This window comes from Hibiscus syriacus, unplaced genomic scaffold (assembly GCF_006381635.1).
Source record: "Hibiscus syriacus cultivar Baekdansim isolate YM2019G1 unplaced genomic scaffold, ASM638163v2 tig00111851_pilon, whole genome shotgun sequence".
NCBI classification, from domain to species: domain Eukaryota; kingdom Viridiplantae; phylum Streptophyta; class Magnoliopsida; order Malvales; family Malvaceae; genus Hibiscus; species Hibiscus syriacus.
The window spans coordinates 669,729-688,510 of NW_024063203.1; the positions used below are offsets into that span (position 1 = coordinate 669,729).

The following is an 18,782-nucleotide window of genomic DNA, read 5'->3' on the forward strand; positions in this document are numbered from 1 at the left end:
ATCAAAACCCAATCTTAAACTTAACAAATAATTAACTAAGTAGAAGACTCACCTTTGAGCTTGGAGATACGGGAGGAGAGGAAGAAGAAGGAGAAGAAGTTATGGAGAAATATCTCCCTACATGCTTATCTCTTAATAAAGAGATAAGATAATTATCTTTTAGATAAAAAGACCATTTTGCCCTTTAATTCCTTTAATAATTACTAACAACTTTTAGGATTTATTTCCAGATAAATCATTGAACTAATCCATTCTTCTACTTTAATCACCAAATTCTGAAACTTTACAATTAAGTCACTAACCCATAGTTTGGGATGTTACAATTTTAGTCGAGTCGAGTCAAATTTTTGAGTTTTTGTTTAAATTTAATTATAAATATTTATAATATTATGATATTATTTTATTCCAATTTAAATGATCTTTTATAACCATATATAATACATGTGCATTTCTTCATTTTTTCCCCATATGTGATATACATTTATGATACAAAATCGAGAGACTCAACTCAAACTTGAAAATCAATCAACTAATTACTAAAATTTTCAAGTTATTCAAGTTGTATTTTCCAACTCGATTTGAACTTAGAATTTTTTCGAGTCGAGTTGAAAAAAGGTTCTTCGAGTTGAGTTGAATTTCGCTCACCCCTAATGTCACGTGTCACCGTTTGGTCAGAGGATTAACTTTCATAAACCCGACTTGACTCAAAAATTTTTAAGTTTAAACCGAGTTGTAAAATACAACTCGAATGACTTGAAAATTTTAGTAATTAGTGGATTGATTTTCAAGTTTGAGTTGAGTCTTTTGACTTTTTATCATAAAATGCATATCACATATGAAAAAAATATGAAGAAGTACACATGTATTGTATATGGTTATAAAAGATCATTTAAATTGGAATCAAATAATATCATAATATTATAAATACTCATAATTAAATTTAAACATAAACTCAAAAATTTGATTCGACTTGACTCGAAATTTTTTTAAGTCAACTTCGAGTTATAAAATAGGACTCATCAACTTGAATAACTTAAATTTTTTTTACTCGACTCTGCTTGATCGAACGCTCACCACTACGTGGCATGACACGTGACATCATTCGATTGAAGGATTAAATTTATTTTAATTTATTAAAAGTATGACTAAATTAAGAGAATATGTAAAATAACAGGGACCAAATATGATTCTACCAAAATATTTAATTGATGTTACCGAAAGTTAACTCGGAGTGACCACATCTTAATTAAACAAAAAAGAAAGTGACCACATCTTAGTTAAATAAAAAATAAAATGGTCGTATCTTATGTTTTTTTAAATCAGTGACCAAAAGTATACAAACCATAAAAGTAAGTGATATTTCATGTAGTTAACCCTTTTAAATATTATAAAATGACCACTAATTTTTTGGGTAAACTACACATTTTGTATCTAAACTATCAATTTTTATTCGTTTTAGTATTTAAACTTTCAATTGTTTTAAAATCATACATATTGTTTAGTTTTCATTTCATTTTAGTACCCGTCGTTAAAAATTAACACATTTATTACCTAAATTATCAGTTTTGGTCCGTTTTAGTGCATAAACTTTCATTTTTTTCCAAAACTTAACGTTAAATTTTGAACATTGTACTAAAATGAAACAAAAACTATAATTTTTAATGACAGGGTACCAAAATGAAACAAAAACTAAATTTTAGATATTATTTTGAAAAAATAATAAATTTTAGGTAATAAAATAGACCAAAATTAACAGTTTACTTACTAAACACGTAATTTATCCTAAAATTTTCAAATAGTTATAAAGCGATTATTAAATTTTATCATACTGTTATAAATGTTAAATAAACTTAATAAGCTGTTACGCAATGATTATTACCAAAAAGATTGTTTTAATATAATTTAGCGTTCACTTGTGTATTTTACCTTTTAAATTTTTTGATACAATGCCCAAAGTACTCGTATCCCCAATTCATATATAGGAGGATATTGAATGCCAAAGTAGGTTCAATCTCACGTAAAAAAAAATTAGCTAACCATTATTCTCATATGTAATGGGATAAGGGGATGTAGAATAGTAGACTGCCCTAAATGCCAAGTTGAGAACAGTTTTCGTAGGAGACCTCCGAATTATGAAATGCCGTCCATGGAATTCGTCCCACGACCCCAAAGTTAAGAGCCTTGTACTCTACAAACTGAGCTGGATGGTCATTTCATTCAATCTAACGTACCATTATATATTATATCGACAATGATACTAAATTAAATTATTTTTTGAAGTTTAATCAAATAATGTGACATTGATTTAAAATACGTTGTTTTTTTATGAATTTTAAATATAATCCTACTTAGATGAGAATGAAAAGAGAGAATTTAAAAAATAAAAAAAAAGATATTATTAATAGGTCTAGAATACATAATCTAAATAATTGTATTAAACCCGACCTAATTTCATAGGTTATCCACCTCAATCAAATGAATTCCAAACGGTGAAATATCATTTGTTTGACGTCGCAGCTTGTTAATCACGAGTTAAGAATCATACTCCACCGCAACACGCTGCCAACCATAGTCCCCAACCGATCTCCTGCAATTACTGCATGAGTCTCCGCTAAGCTGGCTTCCATGGAAAATACACTATATACTGAAATCCGACACGTATCTTATATACGCCCGTTCCCGACACTCAAATTTGCGTCGAGATAACTTAAGAGGTTAACTATGTACAACAATGACGTATACGCTTTCATCATCGTAACAATTCAGGCTTCAATGGAGCTACCGATGCCCTGTTCGTAAGGGGAAGCAAAACTCAAATCGACTAAAAAGATTTGATTTAAATTAATTTCAAGTTATAATTTAATAAACTCGATTTAATTCAAAAAAAAAAGAGTAAATTCAAGTTGAGTTATAAAATAGAATTCGAATAACTCAAAATTTATATAATTAATGAATTGATTTTCAAGCTATTTTGTACAATAAAATATATCACATATGAAAAAATATAAAGATATATATATAGTTATAAAAATCATTTATTGAAATCAATAATACATAATATTATAATATTTACAATTAAATTTAAATATAAACTTTAACAACCCGACTCGATTTAATTTGACTTGAATTTTATTAACTCGACTCAATTCAAAAAAAAATCAAATCAAATATGAGTTATAAAATAGGACTCATCAACTTAAATAACTCGATTCTATCCGATCAAACGTTCACCCTTACCTGTTGGCCAAATAGAATTTAGAAGAACCTCAGCTTCTCAGTTGACATTCATTACAACCAAGTGTGGCAATGACACAAGCCACCTTTACCTCATTCATCTCTCACCGATAGTGGTGTCTTTTTTTCTGTCCAACTTCTACGAGCAGTGTTAAAAGACCCTCGCACACTTGCGTTGCATCTGGTTCGGAAGGGTCGTCATTCAATGATGAATAAACCATCCAGGCATGGTCTAATTTACGTTGTGTCCGGACCGCAATGGATCCCGGGGCTTCTGCATCACAGCACGCCACAACCCCATCGCTCTTTTCACCATATCTGACCTGCAGCAACTGCGCGCATGCGGCCATAGCAGCACTGAGGGGCATGACCACGGGCAACCTTGCTGGCTGGCCATCAGAGAGGGTAGCCATCAATGGTAGTTCCGCATGAGCAATATGAGATAATGTAGCCAGACCGGCAGGAGTGATGCCGGCTTCGGTATGAAAAGAAACAACAGGAAGCTCCTTAGGTAAACAGTGTTTCTTCAAAAATTCCTTCCTCTTCGCGTAAGTCAAGTCTTCCAAAGCTTGCATGTCCCCCTTTACAGTCGGAATTATTCATGCACATATTGTTAGATAAATGAAATGTGAAGAGAAGCAAATTATTTATGTTACTCAAAAAAGGGTTTCAACATCGGATATAACTTATAAGCGGAGGATCATATTCTCGTAACCTTAAAGATGGTATGGCCGTCGGTCACGAGTAGTTCAAGAAAAACGAAGCATCAAAACAACATAGCAATTACTAAAATAGATTACTACACTAGAAAGTGGACTCATCTATAAAGCAACCCTTCTTCCGTATAAAGAGGAAAAAATCACTCAAATACCAAAGCAAGTGTCAAGTTTCTCCCATGGAAACTCAGAAGTTGGCAAGTTGCAGCAGACATAATTGCATATAATGATACAACCAATTATTTGTACACGCTTGAGAGGAAAGAAAATATCATACCTTAATGACTTTGCAAATCAGAATCTCCAAAAGTTTCCGTACATTCACATAATCACCAAGTTGTCCTTCTCTCAAGATATCCGAAGCTACAGGGCTTCCACCATATGGACTCTGTGCTATTGCCAACCCAGCAACCTTATCCTTCAGGTCAGACCAATAGATAGATAAAGCAGCCGCGGCATCTACTCCACCTTTGCTATGCCCCAGAAGCAAAACACGTTTGTTGGAACCCCAATACATTTCCTCAATGCAATCTTTTATTTCTTTGGCATTTTTCTCAACTGAGGCCTGATCAGTAATTGTCAACGTTCAGTATAGACTAAAAAGCACAGAGCAGTGGAATTGAAGACTGTTGAAATGTCAAAGCTTGGAAAATTAGTTCAAGTTAGGCACCTAATATTGCAATGTTAAAATTAGGTGCAACAATGTCAAAATTAGGTGCAATAATGTTTGAAAATTAAATGGATAAATTATAAACTTTAGTCACTAAACTTTAGGGTATTTATAAGATTAGTCCTTAAGTTTCAACTATAAATACCCTAGCTCATTTAGCTTCAAAACCATCCCAAAGCATTATAGCTTTCTTCCAATACTAGAGAGAATTTAGAGAGTTTCTTGAGAGTTGTTTTCTCATTTTTATCAAGAGAGAATAATCACTGTTTTCTCCTTGGTAGATTGAGAGAGGTTGTAATTCCTATTTTCTCATAGTGAAATTCTTCTACCGTTGCCCGTTGTTTTTTACCCTATATAATTTAGGGGTTTTCCACATAAATTTTGTATCTCTTTTTATCTTCATTTTTATTTTCTCAAATTATCAGTTGCTATTTTGCTCTATCCGATAGCCGTCTTCCGCAACAATTGGTATCCGAGCTAGATTAGAGTGTGTAATATATGCTTATTGTCTTTGTGGTTGCCACCAAAAGGTGGATCCTCCAGCATAAGAAAATAAGAAGTTATTACCCATTCTTTGAAGGTTCCAGAGAACTATTCACGATAGTGAAATAGTGGGAGCTATCCGTAAAAGAAGCTATGGCAACGAAATTTGATATTGAAAAATTCAATGGGAGAAATTTCTCATTGTGGAAATTGAAGATGAAGGCCATCCTAAGGAAAGAAGGGTGTCTAGCGGCTATCAATGAAAGACCGGTGGATTTCACAGATGACATCAAATGGAACCAGATGGACGGGAATGCTATGACAAACTTTCATCTAGCATTAGCAGATGAAGTATTGTCAAGCATCGAGGAGAAGAAGACAGCTAAGGAGATATGTGATCATCTTACCAAATTGTACGAGGCCACATCGTTGCACAATAAAATTTTCCTTAAGAGGAAATTGTACACTCTCCGTATGTCAGAATCTACTTCAGTGACGGAGCATTTAAATACACTGAACACCTTATTTTCTCAGCTTACATCCTTAAGCTGTAAAATAGGAGAACAAGAACGTGCTGAACTTCTACTTCAAAGTCTACCGGATTCATATGATCAACTCATCATCAACTTGGCAAACAGTAATGTCACCAGTCTAGTCTTCGATGACGTTGCAGCTGCTATTATACAAGAAGAAAATCGGCGCAAGAACAAGGAAGACAGACAAGTAAATCTGTAACAAGCATAAGCGATGACAACGATGACAACGATGAGAGGGAGATCAACAGAACGTGGCCAAAGCAACAGTCATAAACATGGTAGATCGAAGTTGAGGAGCAAGAAGAATTTAAAGTGCTACCACTGTGGAAAGAAGGGTCACTTGAAGAAGAATTGTTGGAGTCTAAATAAAAACTCTAATCCACAAGGCAATACTGCAAACACTTCAGATGATGGAGATGCTCTATGCTGTGAAGCGTGAACCACTGTGGAAGGCAGAAAAAGATTTGCAGATATATGGCTCATTGATTCGAGAGCGACATATCACATGACCTCAAGAAGAGAATGGTTCCATCATTATGAACCTGTCTCAGGAGGATCTGTGTATAGTTGCAATGATCATGTCTTAGAAATCGTTGGTGTGAGAACCATCAAATTGAAGATATATGATGAAACAATTAAAGTTGTTCGAGATGTGCGGCATGTGAAAGGCCTGAAGAAAAATTTATTATCCTACGGATTGTTGGATAATAATGCAAGCAAGATTAAAACACGGAAAGAAATCATGAAGGTGTTCCGTGGAGCGCTTGTGGTGCTGAAAGGCGAAAAAATAGCTGCAAACTTGTACATGCTGAAGGGAGAGACTTTGGTAGAAGCAGAAGCCTCTGTTGCCTCATGTAGTTCAGATTCGGCAATGCTATGGCATCAGAAACTTGGACACATGTCAGAACAAGGAATGAAGGTCCTTTTGGAGCAAAAGCTACTTCCAGGCTTAACAAAGGTATCACTTCCTTTGTGTGAGCATTGCATAACAAGTAAGCAGCACCGGTTGAAATTCAACACATCAAATTCTAGAGGCAAAAGTGTTCTAGAATTGGTTCACTCTGACGTATGGCAAGCACCAATAATGTCCCTAGGTGGAGCAAAATACTTTGTCTCATTTATTGATGACTACTCCAAGAGATGTTGGGTGCACCCTATTAAGAAGAAGTCAGACGTGTTTTCAACTTTCAAAAACTTCAAAGCGCGGGTGGAACTTGATTCTGGAAATAAGATCAAGTGTTTCAGAACAGATAATGGAGGAGAATACACAAGCGAAGAATTTGATGACTTTTGCAGGAAATAAGGCATCAAAAGACAGTTCACAGTGGCGAACACTCCTCAACAAAATGGAGTGGCATAGCGGATGAACAGAAACTTGTTAGAAATAACAAGAGCAATGTTGAGGGATGTAGGCCTAGAAAAATCATTCTGGGCTGAAGCAGTCAATACCGCCTGTTATTTGATGAATCGAGCTCCATCAACTGCAGTAGAGCTGAAGACACCAATGGAGATGTGGACTGGAAAACCAGCTGACTATTCAAACCTCCATATATTTGGAAGTATAGTGTATGTGATATACAAATCTCAAGAAATTTCAAAGTTGGATCCAAAATCTAGGAAATGCAAATTCTTGGGGTATGCTGATGGAGTAAAGGGGTATCGCTTATGGGATCTCACTGCCCGCAAAGTGATCATTAGTAGAGATGTTATCTTTGTAGAAGATAACTACAAGAAAAGAAGATGATAGCGCTGAAAAGTCAGAGACTACTTAGATACATGTGGAAAAGAGTTTGAAGAGGAGATTATTCTGAAGCAGAACCAGCACATGATGAACAAGAACCAGAGAGTTCTGAAGCTCCAACAACTCGTCAATCAGATCGTGTGAGAAGACGTCCCAATTGGCACTCAGATTATGTTATAGAAGGTAATATTGCATACTGCCTTTTAACAGAGGACGGTGAGCCATCACATACCAGGAGGCAATAAACAACTCAGATGCTTCACTGTGGATGATGGCGATGCAAGAAGAATCGAAGCCCTTCATAAAAATAATACATGGGACCTTGTGCCACTACCACAAGGAAGGAAGCCAATTGGTACAAATGGGTCTTCAAAATCAAGCGAAATGGTGACGATCAAGTTGAGAGGTATCGTGCAAGACTGGTGGTCAAGGATATGCTCAAAAAGAAGGTATTGATTTCAATGAAATATTTTCTCCTGTGGTTCGACTAACAACAGTTCGAGTAGTTTTGGCAATCTCACTTAATGCAGACCCTTGTGTTTATTTCAAGAGGTCTGGTGATAACGATTTTGTTATTTTGCTGTGTATGTGGATGCCATATTGGTTGCAGGACCCAACAAGATCATATTGAGAATTGAAGGCACAACTGGCTAGGGAATTTGAAATGAAGGACTTGGGATCACAAACAATTCTAGGGATGCAAATTCACCGAGACAGAAGTATAGGAAGATTTGGCTTTCACAAAAGAATTACTTGAAGAAGATCTTGTCATGATTCCAACATGCAAGATTGTAAGCCAATTTCTACCCCTCTTCCTATTACTTCAAATTATCCTCCAGTATGAGTCCTAGCAGTGAAGAGGAGGATGGATGTCTCGAGTACTATATGCATCAGCAGTGGGAAGTTTAATGTTCGCTATGATGCACAAGACCAGACATTGCACAAGCAGTGGGAGTGGTTAGTCGTACAATGGCGATCCAGGCAAGAGCATTGGAATACAGTAAAGAGGATCCTAAGATACATCAAAGGGACCTCAAATGTTGCATTATGTTACGGAGGATCAAACTTACTAATTATGGGTATGTAGATTCTGACTATGCAGGGGATTTGGATAAAAGCAAATCTACTACATGATATTGTTCAAAGTTGCTGGTGGAGCTGTAAGCTGGGTTTCAAAATTGTAGTCAGTTGTGGCTACGTTCACAACAGAGGCAGAATATGTAGCAGCTACACAAGCCAGTAAAGAGCAATTTGGTTGAAGATGCTATTGGAGGAGCTTGGGCACAATCAAGAGTATGTCTCTCTGTTTGTGACAGTCAAAGCGCCTTGCATTTAGCAAGGAATCCAGCATTTCATTCAGGACTAAGCACATACGAGTTCAGTACCATTCATTCGTGAAAAAGTGGAAAAAGGAACGATAGATATACAGAATCCAACCAAAGACAACATAGCAGATTTCAAGACGAAGGCGATCAACTCTGATAAATTTACCTGGTGTCGATCCTCTTGTGGCCTGTCAGAGACGTAAGCAACATGATGGTACAAGTAGAAGAATGGTGTGAAGATATGATTGTTCCAATCAAATCTTTAAGTGGAGATTGTTGAAATTTCAAAACTTGGAAATTGGTTCAGTTAGGCACCTAATTGCAATGTCAAAATTAGGTGCAATAATGTTTGAAAATTAAATGGTAATTATAAACTTTAGTCACTAAACTTTAGGTATTTATAAGATTAGTCCTTACGTTTCAACTATAAATACCCTAGCTCATTTAGCTTCAAAACCATCCTAAAGCATTCTAGCTTTCTTCCAATACTAGAGAGAATTTAGAGAGTTTCTTTAGAGTTGTTTCTCCTTTTTATCAGATAATTATCACTGTTTTCTCCTTGGTAGATCGAGAGAGGTTGTAATTCCTATTTTCTCATAGTGAAATTCTTCTACCGTTGCCCGTGGTTTTTTACCCTAATAATTTAGGGGTTTTCCACGTAAATTTGTGTCTCTTTTTATCTTCATTTTATTTTCTCAATTATTAGTTGCGATTTTGCTCTATCCGATAGCCGTCTTCCGCAACAAAGACTAATTAAATAATATACCTCACTATGAATTTTGGCAATATGACAAGTTAGACCCATCTTTGTAAAACTTGTTTTTGTACTGACAAAATAGAGAGGCCATGGTTGCTGAAAAGACCTGCCAAAAATGCCAGAACCAAAATGAACTGATATGGAAATATTGCATCTAAAGTTACAAAAGGGGGAAATTATCGCGATATAATTCAAAGATCCCTCACTGCATCTACTTTTTCTGTCATGCCAACCCAATGGCATCAAATTTGAACTCAAGTTAGGTTAGATTTTCAATTTGAATTCAAGTCATTTCAGCCTTGGTTCATTTTGGCATATTCTTAGTTCCAAATTTCCATATGACTGATTTTAGCTGGTTGAAATCCCAAGTAGAATCCCCATAACTGATTTTAATCGGTTGAAATCCCATGTAGAATCTTAATCACTATATATGCAGAGGCAATTCATGAATTTACATTCTTGATAACAGTTGCAAAGGGTATACAATATGTTTCTTTGCTGATACAAAATAGATTATTCAGCCCTGTTAGTTTCTAAATTTGTTCTCTTGCAATGCACACGCACGAAGATTGTTGCTTTCAGGTGGAAAAATTGCTAAACATACCTGGTACCAATAAAAACAATCGAGTTTGGTAGTTTGTGCAGACCGTGCCTAACAAAATGAGACAACTAATCAAGAATGTACAACTGCCAAGTTAATAGACGCAAAAATGCAAAAGCCCTGTTTACCTAATATTGTCTAAATTTCTGTAAACTGCTCAGTTCCATCTTCAACCGGAGGCATCTCAGGATCACGCTTCAACCATCCTATATCGTCTGCAGATCCACGAACAGTCCTCTGTGCTCTTTCATAAGCCTGAGTTATTTTTGAAAGATTGAATACCATAATTAAAACTGTTTATTCACTAAGAACACGAAATAGAGATCAAAAGAAAAGGGGAAGATTATTAACCATAAAAACTCTATGATTTTAATTGAAAAGTAGCTTCATTGAGAGCATATGTGGAACTTAAAAACTGCAATGCTTTGACCTTTTAGCATTGTAACTACAACTATTTAAATATGGGAGGCATTTTCGAATCACATTCATTTTCACAACTTTCCTCATAGAAGACATTCAAATTTAGCATACAGGAATACGTACCCTTGAAAAATGGAAATCCCATTTTTCCCATTCTGACTTTGTAGTTGAACCAGTTATTTCAGATGGATCTCCCGCAGAGGCAGTGCTGCTCTCACTTGAAATTGGATGATTAATAATCACAGAACCATTCTCAGTCGGTACAGAAAAATGTTTTATTTCTTTGAATTTACAACGGAATCTCTAGCAGAAGAGCCCTGCAACATTGCCAAAAGAGTTTCAACGAAAACATCCATAGTTCAAGGGTAAAATAAATGAGAAGAAAAATAAAAGCCAAAAGAAATGAAGAAACCATTTGTTTGATTTATCAGCAAGTTTCACATGAAAATATCAAAGGCAAATGATTAAATCTCAGAAGAAGAAGGGAAAAAAGAACAAATGAGACTTGTGTACAACAAAAATATTGCAGACGGAAAAGGGAGAGCAGAAATACAAGATGAAGAGAAACAACTTACCGCAAATCAGAAAAAAGCCCAGTAAAGTATTAGTTGTGTTGTGCAAGAGAAGAAACAGCTTCATTTAGAGCTGGTAGTGAGGTAAATAACTGAGGAATAAGCCCGTTAAATCCATGATCATCATTTTGTGCCTGACAGAAGGATGATGTTACTTGAAGTTTAGGATAAAGGGAAGATGCAGTCTTAATGAATTGATTAAATCTCAGAAAAGAAGAAGGGAAAAAAGAACAAAAATGAGACTTGTGTACAACAAAAATATTGCAGACGGAAAAGGGAGAGCAGAAATACAAGATGAAGAGAAACAACTTACCGCAATATCAGAAAAAGCCCAGTAAAGTAATTAGTTGTTTGTGCAAGAGAAAAACAGCTTCATTTAGAGCTGGTAGTGAGGTAAATAACTGAGGAATAAGCCCGTTAAATCCATGATCATCATTTTGTGCCTGACAGAAGGGATGATGTTACTTGAAGTTTATGATAAAGGGAAGATGCAGTCTTAATGAAATTAACCAAAGAACTATGACAACAATTTTACCCGGTGCAGAGAGCGAGAGCGAGAGAAAGCTATAATTCCAAGTTATGAAAATAAAATGTTATTGCTAACAAAGAACTGATATCAAAGATAAAAGGCTGAAGAGAAAGCAGCTTATGTAAGACTAAATTCAAAGATATCAATTCCAACTTCGAATTATAAATGAAACTTATGTTACTCAGATTTTGATGCGAGTGTCGGATACAACTTTCTCCAACACAAGTACATGTTCAACATTTTCTAAGTTCTTCCATGAATTTGAAGGGCCTTCAGTGCGTTATATCCCCCATAGACATAGTCATATACAAATAGACACGGATATTCGAAACAGAGTAAAGAGCTAAACATCTTAATTAAAGAACCTCTCAAATCTCAATAAAATCTTGAAACAGCATACATATTCGAATAAAGCATCTTCAAACAAAATTAACCTCCGACTTTGAAGGCTCAAATACTTACCACCAACGGTGCCCCTTCACCATTTCTGCATCTTTCAGCACCCGCCATTAGGATCAACCTATAACAACCAATAAAGGGGGAAATAACAAGTTATCTTCTAAAAAGAAACTCAAATATGAATAATATGGAACTGATGGGGAAAACTTGTCTTGATGAAGAGCAATCTAACCCTCATTTCATTTAACAGGTTCTTAAAGCCTAGATCATCCACATTGAAAGATTCAACGGATATTCTTATTAACTCTAACAGTAAATGAGTAAATAAGGCAAAAGAAAAATGATTGAGAAAAGGAAGCCAAAATCCAACATGAAGCAATTAACAATATACAACATTTTTAATCTTTTAGAAGTAGATTCAAGAAACACTGACTTGAATTCTTCGCTCCTCGAATTACTAATTCGATTACCCATGAAACCTTTTGCGGATGATTCAGAAAATTTCGACGCGCAACGAATTAACAGATTCGAATTGGCGCCGAAGAAATGGCAGCGAAACTTGATTGGTATTGGGCCGTGAAGGGTACGGATCAACCGGGGAAAGGTATGTCCTTTATTTCGAAAAACAAACATTGTACCTAACTTAACTAACCTCCCAACTGGATTCCTTTTTTTCCCCTTTAATAACTAAACTTTGTTTTGATCTATTTATATATTTAAAGCATAACTAAAATGACAACGTTAATGGGATCATTTTGCGAAGATCCGATTACAAAACAGTCACTTGACTATTCATTATTTTCCAAACTCATCATTTTTCGTTAAAATATATAATTTTTTTAGAAGAACGTTAACTTTTTGAATGTGATATGATAAAAGTTGATCCCAAAATCTCAAACAACTATAATATCCTAATTAAGAGTTATCATGTTAACGTCCAACTTAAACAACCACTAATTTTTAACGAAAAAATGTGAGTCTGGAACATACTCAATAGTCGGGGTGAACATTTTGTAGCTTGTAATAGTTGATGACCTTAATAAAATAATACCCTACAATCGGGGACCATTTACGTTCTTACCCTATTTCATAGGTAATGAGACGAGAATATGGACAAAAATTAAATCTACAAGAGGTATAATTTTGTATCTATCCGTTCTCATTTATCCTATTGTTATTTTGTATTTATATATATTATATAGATTTTTTTATTTTCTGAATTTTTAAATTTATGTTAATTTTGTAGTTTAATTTATCAATTCAAGAGTTACGATGACTTATTAATTTAAAAAAAATAAAAAAATTATGTCACATTCGGAGAATAAATATTTTTTCATAAAATTTTAATATGTATTTTATTTAACCGATACCTATAAATATATTATATAAAATATATCACAGGATGAGTATAGTTAGGATTAATGGTCTCAAAATATATCACATCCTTGAATATATGTACGTTTTAAATATAAATTATTTAATAGAATTAAATTTATATTTTTAATTTATCACAACTAGAATGTGATGTTGGAGTTAACAATGAATTTTCGTACTTTAGAGATATCGTTCTTGTGATTGAAACATCTATAAACAGAAATAATTTTTTAATTGAAAATAAAATTTTACTTAAACTAAATTTTACACTTTTAATCAACATAAAAAATGCTTCATATTTTCAACAAAATTAGAGTTTATATAAAATTTTAATTATTGTTTAATTTATTATCTTTATTAAGTCGGTTTCAAATCGAAATCTAATGAGATTATAAAAATATTTAGGTAAGAAAATATCATAAGTTTCTCGACTTTGAAAAAAAAATCAATGCGACCGTATTATTTTTTCTTTTAATGTGGTTCTTTGACCAACGTTTTTGCGTAATTATCATTATGGTATACGTGCGACAGTTTACGGTGTTGACATGTCGATTCACGGTGATGACATGACAGTCCATCTACCATATTTGAGTTACTAATTTGACTCATATGTCATGTCATCCGCTACATAAACCTCCATGGACTGCCACGTCAACATCGTGGATTACTATGTCAGTACAGTGAACTGCCACATCAGTACTGTAACGATCAACGACGAAAAATGTTAGTCAAAAGTACACACTAGTTTATCTTCGGAGTTGGAGGTCCACCTTGAGAGAAAAATAATACAAGAGTCACTTTTTTTTTTTCAAAAGTACAGGGACCTATAGTGCATTTTTGCCAAATATTTATATTATTTTTTGTGGTGACGACTGACGTGATATATTGTGAATGTATATAAATACTAATGATAGTATTTTTTTCCCTGGAAACCTAACCGTCTTGAAGGTAAATTTTCTATTATTTTTCCGATTTGAAGGCTTAGATCGAAACTCGAAACCACAATATATTCTCCTCTTCAGGTAAGTCATCCATCTCTTCTGGGCTTTTTCTTAGTTTCTCTCGGTTGTTCCGCAGCCGGTATTACCCCCTCTTTTTACCTTTTTCCCCTGTTTTTAAGTTTCTGTTATTCCGATCGGTCAGCCGTCGGGTTTGCGTTCCGATCGAATCTGATGCTGGTGGTTCTTCATAGATCTGATTCTTTGCTGTTATTTGTCATCTAATTACGTTGATTTTATCAATTCAGGGTTGTGTATTATGTTTTTGAAAAAAACCCTAAAATAGGTTAGGAGAATCCAATTGATCAGCTGATGGCTGTTATCGGTCCTGGAGAATCCAATGATCAGCTGATGGCTGTTATCGTCCTGTTTTGACGTCGTAATTAATTTGTGTGGGTTACACCTATTTTATTATCGTTTATCTTTCTCGTTTAACTGCTGAGCTTATCTTGGTTTTTTTTTTCTTGTGTGTGATATAGTAGAACTATGTGTTATAATAATCATACCTTAAGACCCACTGCAACATCTAAATATCTTGGAAGCTTTCCTTGTCCAGCAGAGACTTCTTCCTGTCAATAGCTTTTAAAGTGCAGGCTTCTCTTTGTCAATGGAGAAAGGAGTGCCATCTAGCCTTTTTGTTAATGATGGTTCCTTCATGGAGAGGTTTAAACAGCTTCAACAACAGAAGGATGAGAAAGACAAGGCTACAGTTTTAGAGGAATCTAAACCACCCAAAGTTGTAAAAGGGTCTTCAGCTCCCAAGCCTTCATTTGCCTTTAATAAAGTAGCCATGGAACGCAAGACCGCCCAAACTCCTTCAGGAGGCAAACTTGCCTTCAGCTTGAAACAGAAATCAAAGCTCATCGCACCTCCTGTTAAGTTGGGTGCAGATGAGGATGAAGAGGACCAGGATGCAGGGAAGTTGGTAGATGACAAACCAATTAAAAAGCAAAAATTGGATCGATCCGATGCCTCTGAACATGCTTCAAAACAAGTGGATGTTGGTAATTACTCCTTTTTTTATATTGTGTTGCTGTTTGTGATGGATGGTACTCAAGGATTTTACTTGCTTAGGTTGCATGTCAGATACATCTCCAACTAGATTGGGCATTTGAATGTTTCAACTACTAGTTTATTTTGCTCGCGTTTATGTTCTCATTGACTTAAATAGAGGTCTAGATAAAAATTCTTCGTTTTCTCTTCTTGTAAAGATACAATTAATGGGTGTCTAGGTTAAATAGTCCCCTTCATAAGCTGCTGTGATTATGAAGTCATCTGGCCATCTTTTCTGATCTTAAAGTAGATGAGAGTTAATTTGTGGCAGCATATCTCTTTGGTGGAAAGAGATGTTCAATGAAAGATTTGGATGTGGCCACCTGCTACAAGAGTTATTTGCATTCTCTCTTCATGCTCTTGGTATTAATCAGTTTATAAGTAATATGCAGCACACCTTCCCCAAGCGATCTTACTGTGAAGAATGTTGCTGACAAACTAGCTAGTTTTGTTGCAAAAAATGGAAGGCAATTGAACATATTACTCGTCAAAAAAACCCTGGAGACACACTTTCATGTATGTTCGTTTTGCATCAATATTTTTACGTTAAATATGCTCTGTGTCCATGAGTGCATTTATTTTCCTATTGGACATGTTTTGTGTACTTGATATTCTAATTTGTTCAGATTCCTTTTTGATGAGAGTTGCTCCGATTACAATACTATGCATATCGGCTTGCTGAGGAGGAAAAAGCTCTTTCACAGAACAAGGAACAACAAACTCCTCAAAGTGGTGAGCAACTTTTCCCCCCTTTATCATTATGTTAGATAGGAACTCCTTGGATCTGTATGCTCTAACTGCATTTTTTATTGGCAGTTTTATCTAATTTAAAATGTATTGCCCTTGTGTAATGACATATTTAATTCTTTATCTATGCGGTACTGGTATTTCAGCTTCTAAGTCCACAAGCAGCTCTATCAGGGAAATTCCACAGCAATCAAGTTATCAAACACCTGCCTCTGCTTTATATGACAATGAGGAGCCTAGATCTTCAGTGAATTCGGTGGGAAGAGCAGGTGATGATTCATGAGATATTTGCTGTTAGTTGCTTTGTTGGATGAAATAATGAATACGACTGTGGCTTTCCTTGGCTTTCTATGATTAGAGTTATCAAGTTCTTTGAATGAAAATTTGTCATTCTTTCTTTTCTCTTGCAAATTCTTCAAATGTCTACTCTATGTCCATCTGTCTGTTTAAAGGTGGTTGATAATTTTTATTAAAATAATTTGAAAGTGTTATTGTACCACTATTGGGTTTTAATATCAACCATTCTTTTACTTTTTGGCTAATCTACACTTACAGCTGTTTATCAATGGTATACATCATTTTTCTTTTCTGTTAAATCATCCTTCTAGAGTGTAATTTGATATGAACAACCATTGATTATTATCAACTTGCAATTGTATATTGATATAAACAGACATACCAATGGACAATTTTGTTTGCCTGATGTTATATACATTTTTTCTAAGGTGCAGGCTCATCCAGTGCACCAGCAGGTTCCGATCCTATTGCAATGATGGAGTTTTACATGAAGAAAGCTGCTCAGGAAGAGAAGAGGAGAATGCCTAAGCAATCCAAAGATGAGATGCCACCACCTCCTTCCCTTCAAGGTGAATCTTTGTCCCGACTGAAATGGGTGTTTGTGCGTTCACATCGACATACTGTTTTCTTTCCCTTACTGCTAAAACATTTCCTTTTTGTTGCTTAGGTGCTCCTGCAAAGAAGGTCATCATATGGGTGATTATATTCCACAGGAAGAACTTGAAAAGTTCTTGGCTGCCTGCAATGATGCTGCGGCACAAAAAGCTGCAAAGGAAACTGCGCAGAAAGCAAAGATCCAGTCTGATAATGTTGGGCATAAACTCTTGTCAAAAATGGGTTGGAAAGAAGGTGTTTTATCTCTCTTTTTTAATTTTTTATGCTTGCACATCTCTGGCCTGACCTGTGTTAACCGAGTGTTTGAAGCTCAATATTAAATCCTGGGCCAAAAGGAATCATGAGAACTGAGAGTTTAGATAAATCATCTCGAAGGGTTTAAATGCTCGTTGCAATTATTCTTTTCTGTATCTTGCAATCAAGTGATGATGCAAATGCTGGCTTCTTTTTCCTGGAGTATTATTGAACTATTAATATTGCATTAAACTTAAAATGGTTTGTGAACCTGACCAGTTTTTTTATATTGCTTTTATACATGCTGTGAGCGTAATATAGATGTGACGATATTTTTCCACATTTCACTGAAGCATGCTTGATTTCTTTTATATATCATGTGCTCTTATGCCATTCTGATTGTTTTTCTGGAATGGTTTGATGAATCCTTGGAGCATCACTAGTATGCTGTTCATCCATTTCTCTCTAAGTGAGAAGTATAATACCTTGGCTTCATGGTTTGTAGGTGATGGTTTAGGGAGTTCCAGGAATGGTATTTCAAATCCAATCATGGCTGGTGATGTGAAGATGAACAATTTGGGGGTCGGCGCTCAGAATCCCGGAGAAGTGACTGCAGAGGATGATATATATGAGCAATACAAGAAGCGAATGATGCTTGGCTATCGACACAGACCAAATCCCCTGGTATTTAATGTTTTCCTTTACGAGCAATGGTGCAACTCTGAAGTAGATACTAATATTTAGGCCTTGAATTGATCTAAACATGACGCTGTATTTTCATGCAGAACAATCCTCGAAAGGCCTACTATTGAGGACACAGTTGGGGAAAAGATACCAACCTGTGTACGCTGGCTTGGGTTGGAGGAATAAGTAAGAAAACTTAAACGTGGTTATTGCATTATCCTATATGTACGACACATATATGTTCATGTAGATACTTGTTTTTTTTTTTAATGTCCGAGGTTTCTTTTCTATGGGGATTAGATCAACTTCATTTCGTTTATTCAGTGTTTAATGACAAGTTTCTGTTTTTGGGAAGGGGAAAAAAAACCCTAAGCCAAGATTGTGTTAACTGGCGATTTGAATCATATATGAGGAAGCTGTGCTTATCTATGACACACTAATTTTGCATCAATAAACTTGGATAGCAGCTTTTGGGCATTTAGTGGCATATTTTCAGTAGCAACTTTTTATGCGACTATTGGTATTTGATTTATTAGTTAACTAATCAGAACCGAGTATTACAGAAGTCTATTACGAGTGCGATCTTTCTAATCCAGATATGAAATTCATTAGTTGATCGATCCTCATTATGATTCAGAGATCAAATTAGGACGATTCTTGTAGTTGAAAAATGTGTCAAGGGGGTTCTAAGATATTGTACACGATTTAGGTTTGGGCATTTGTTCATATAATCTCACTAAAATGGAAGTCATTTTCGTTGTTACTGTTCCGGCTGTTAAAAGTAGGCTGTCGAATAA

At 35.1% G+C, this 18,782-nt stretch overlaps 1 protein-coding gene, 1 long non-coding RNA gene and 1 pseudogene across 3 annotated transcripts; 1 reads left to right on the forward strand and 2 right to left on the reverse strand.

Annotated features, from left to right (window-relative positions):
• Positions 1 to 3,272: 3,272 nt before the first annotated feature.
• Positions 3,273 to 10,691, reverse strand: LOC120172443. 2 transcript variants are annotated; one of them, XM_039179895.1, is made up of 6 exons: positions 10,607 to 10,691; positions 10,192 to 10,318; positions 10,067 to 10,114; positions 9,472 to 9,568; positions 4,228 to 4,515; positions 3,273 to 3,815 (listed from the first exon to the last, which is right to left on the reverse strand). In XM_039179895.1, the coding sequence occupies exons 4-6, from the start codon at positions 9,508 to 9,510 to the stop codon at positions 3,339 to 3,341; spliced, it is 804 nt and encodes a 267-aa protein (XP_039035826.1). In that variant the 5' UTR covers positions 9,511 to 9,568; positions 10,067 to 10,114; positions 10,192 to 10,318; positions 10,607 to 10,691; the 3' UTR covers positions 3,273 to 3,338. The 2 variants fall into 2 exon arrangements, with proteins under 2 accessions (XP_039035826.1, XP_039035827.1); XM_039179896.1 differs by lacking the exon at positions 10,067 to 10,114.
• Positions 10,692 to 11,261: 570 nt separating this feature from the next.
• On the reverse strand, positions 11,262 to 12,514 carry LOC120172444. Its single transcript, XR_005520969.1, has 3 exons — positions 12,417 to 12,514; positions 12,047 to 12,104; positions 11,262 to 11,498 (listed from the first exon to the last, which is right to left on the reverse strand). It is a non-coding gene; the product is annotated as an uncharacterized LOC120172444 (long non-coding RNA).
• Positions 12,515 to 14,263: 1,749 nt separating this feature from the next.
• On the forward strand, positions 14,264 to 18,415 carry LOC120172497 (annotated as a pseudogene).
• The last annotated feature ends 367 nt before the right edge of the window (positions 18,416 to 18,782 follow it).

Bases quoted from the DNA above. Each gene is read 5' to 3' on its own strand.
- LOC120172443 (XM_039179896.1), bottom strand. From the start codon at position 9,510: ATGGGTCTAACTTGTCATATTGCCAAAATTCATAGTGAG. The intron at 4,516-9,471 runs GTATATTATTTA...ATTACTGATCAG, and splicing joins TTGCCAAAATTCATAGTGAG to GCCTCAGTTGAGAAAAATGC. The intron at 3,816-4,227 runs GTATGATATTTT...CCGACTGTAAAG, and splicing joins TGATTTGCAAAGTCATTAAG to GGGGACATGCAAGCTTTGGA.